General features: G+C 40.2%; 1 protein-coding gene across 1 annotated transcript; it reads right to left on the bottom strand.

Annotated features, from left to right (window-relative positions):
- Positions 1–5: 5 nt before the first annotated feature.
- Positions 6–2,076, bottom strand: COPS9 (COP9 signalosome subunit 9; the record flags this gene model as incomplete). Its single annotated transcript, XM_015830982.1, has 3 exons — positions 1,971–2,076; positions 1,114–1,186; positions 6–13 (listed from the first exon to the last, which is right to left on the bottom strand). Coding segments are annotated over exons 1-3 (144 nt in total), but the record flags the coding sequence as incomplete, so codon positions are not given.
- Positions 2,077–3,015: the final 939 nt, after the last annotated feature.

Raw genomic sequence — 3,015 nt, 5'->3', positions numbered from 1 at the left:
ATATCTTCAAAATCTAAAAGGATAATAAATGAATATCACACAAAGGTAAATACAACTTCATTGTTTTGATTTAAAAAAACATACATAACTGAATAGGTCAATTTAGTTTATGGATCTGAATTACAAAAAGCAGACTTACCACAAACTGCCCCCAAAAGGGGCATTTATTGTCTGGATTTTTGTCACCCAGATTTAGTAGGTACAGTTTAATAACAATATAAAACTCGTGTAGTTGCATTTGTGATCTGTGCTCAAGAATCACAACTTTATCTTACATAATGACCTTCCCAACTTTATCTTACATAATTCCCTCATTCTGGAATAAAAAATCTTGAAATCCATTCAGTAAGTTCACAAGAAATTCAACTGAAAATGGGAAGATCATTATGTAATGTAAAGCTGGAATTCTCAAGTACAGATCACACAATGCAACTCCATGAGTTATTTTAACCTGCTAAAGAATTTTTAAGAGCTTCTCCCCCTTTTATAGCAGGATTGGACAACCTTTTGCTACGCCACTGTTTGTCCATTTTACAGAATCAGAATATTGAGTACAGAATGCTATGGTAGTCTGGCATAAGCTATCAGTTCACTTTATTCATTCAGCATGTAATGCTTTTCTTATTTTCAGTTTGCTGTTTTTCTATGTTATTGGAAATAACTTCTATTTTTACTCTGTAGCATGCTATTATTTGGGCACTGATTATACCTGTCCCTCAACAGTGGCACAATCCCAGAATTGAACTATTTGGATCTTGAGCTATATTGAGCTATAGCACAAATTGAAGGATACACATGTACTCTGTGTACATTGCTGGTACGAAACAGAGGGATTTCCCAAGGTTTTCTGCTTAACAGACAATGCATTTGATGATAAATCTTTAAAATGTATGTATCCAATAAATAACCCCTGATCAATAATGGTCCTAGTGATTGGACATCATTTGCTTGATATTGTTGCAGGCATAACATTTCCTCACATATGAAGTTCTTCTGATATGTTTTTACTTTCAGCTCCATTTCTAGTAAAGCCACTAAGAAATAACATTTTAAAAAACAGTCAGCAATGACTAAAATAAACATGCCTGATTTCAAATAAAATTGAACACTTACTATTAAAGAAATCTGCATGTACTGCCTTTTCATTAGCTGCTAGATCCATCAATAAACCTGTACTTCCTCCAGCCTGAAAAAAATTGTTAAATAATTATCCATAATAATTATTTAACTTTAAAGAATTTTAGTTTAGTTTCTAGTTGCTCCCCTAAATATAACACAATTTAGACAGAATTACCCCGATAATTGCTTATTACTATTATTGAATTAAGATATTAAGGACTAACATTATAATGGCCTCCAACATTCGTGTAGCATTTCTTTCTCTTCCAATGTGTAGCATTTTTTTTATCCTCTCAAAAATCTCACTCCTCTAAAAAAGCAGAGGCATCGTGGCAGAATGACAGATAAACATAAACAGATGAAAAACGAGTCCCCAAATAATCTTGCCCCTTCGGTCACAAACAACAACAACCTTTCTCGCTCAACCAGCTCTTTAAAACTTAAAACCCACTCTTGTGAAGCATCCAGTCTGCCCACCCTCCCTCGTTCAACCTCACCAACCAGACACCAGAAGTGGAAGATAGGAAAGGGCAAAACAAGGCTGCCTTAATTTACTGACAATATATACCAGTGTTTCTCAACCTTGACAATTTTAAGGCATGTGGACTTCAACTCCCAGAATTCCACAGCCAGCATTGCTGGCTGTGGAATTCTGGGAGTTGAAGTCCACATGCCTTAAAATTGTCAAGGTTGAGAAACACTGAATATACACAAGGGACCACGGGTCAGAACATACAGCGCCGCCCACTACCATCCAAGGACGTCGCGCAACCCCATTTCCGAGGACTGGAGACAAAATATCCCTAACTGTCGGAATGCCTGCCCTCCTCCTGCCGCCGCCGCCGCCTCACCTCGTCAAGGTCGACATAGGGCCCCGCACCCTCGGGAAACATCTCGTCCACCGCCGGCTTCATAGCTACCCTCGTTCCTTATAGCCCACCTACATCCGGCTCCGGAAGGAATCTGCTTCCGGCTGCTCTAGGAGCGCGGGAGGAGGCGATCTCTGTGGTGCTCTCAAGTTCTGAAGCCCCGAGGGAAGGACTGTGAAAACCTATCGGCTTTGGGAGTAAAGATCTTGGGCCTTTCTTACGAGCAAACGAGCCAAGACGCTGCTGCTTGGTGGGGCTTTTTTGGGTGCCACAAAAGCTTAGCAGCATTGAACGACTGCATTCGCACAACCAGCATAATTCGGCCACTTGCATATTTAAGGTGTACCTTTAGCGCAGTGTTTCTCAACCTTGACAATTTTAAGGCATGCGGACTTCAACTCCCAGAATTCCACAGCCAGCATTGCTGGCTGTGGAATTCTGGGAGTTGAAGTCCGCATGCCTTAAAATTGTCAAGGTTGAGAAACACTGCTTTAGCGTCTCCTTGCCCCGTTCCTAGATGGCTTATTTAACTCTTACAGGAAACACATCCTGATAGTGGAGCCTAAAAACACTCTCTTGTTTCCAGCATGCTGCCCAGTCAGGCTGAAGTTGATCACGGATATTTTCCACTCCTAGCCCTGTAGCTACAAATTCAGGAGTGAGCCTGTTTTCATGAAATTTCTCTTCGCTTTTCTGTGCCAGCTAGAACAATAATTTTGAAAATTAAGAGAACTAAGTCTAATATAAAAAAATTCACGGAAAATCATGCATATCTTGGGCTTAGATGGTTATAATCCTATCTCAATGTATATTAGATTATTTGGTCCCCCCCCACCCCCAGGAATAACAGAAATTACACCTAGAAAAGGTGACCAAAGGACCTGTTGCCAGGAGTCAAGACTGATTTGAAGGCACAAAATGCAAATTTTACAGTTGGATCCAGGGTATCTATATACAGGTAGTCCTTGGTTAATGACTGGTTGTTTAGCAACTGTTCAAAGTTATGAACCACCCCCCCCCCCCAGGT

This window comes from Protobothrops mucrosquamatus, unplaced genomic scaffold (assembly GCF_001527695.2).
Source record: "Protobothrops mucrosquamatus isolate PMUCROS unplaced genomic scaffold, P.Mucros_1.0 scaffold17078, whole genome shotgun sequence".
Taxonomy (NCBI): Eukaryota; Metazoa; Chordata; class Lepidosauria; order Squamata; family Viperidae; genus Protobothrops; species Protobothrops mucrosquamatus.
The sequence above is the reverse complement of the archived record's forward strand: the minus strand, read 5'-3'. Positions and strand labels throughout refer to the sequence as shown.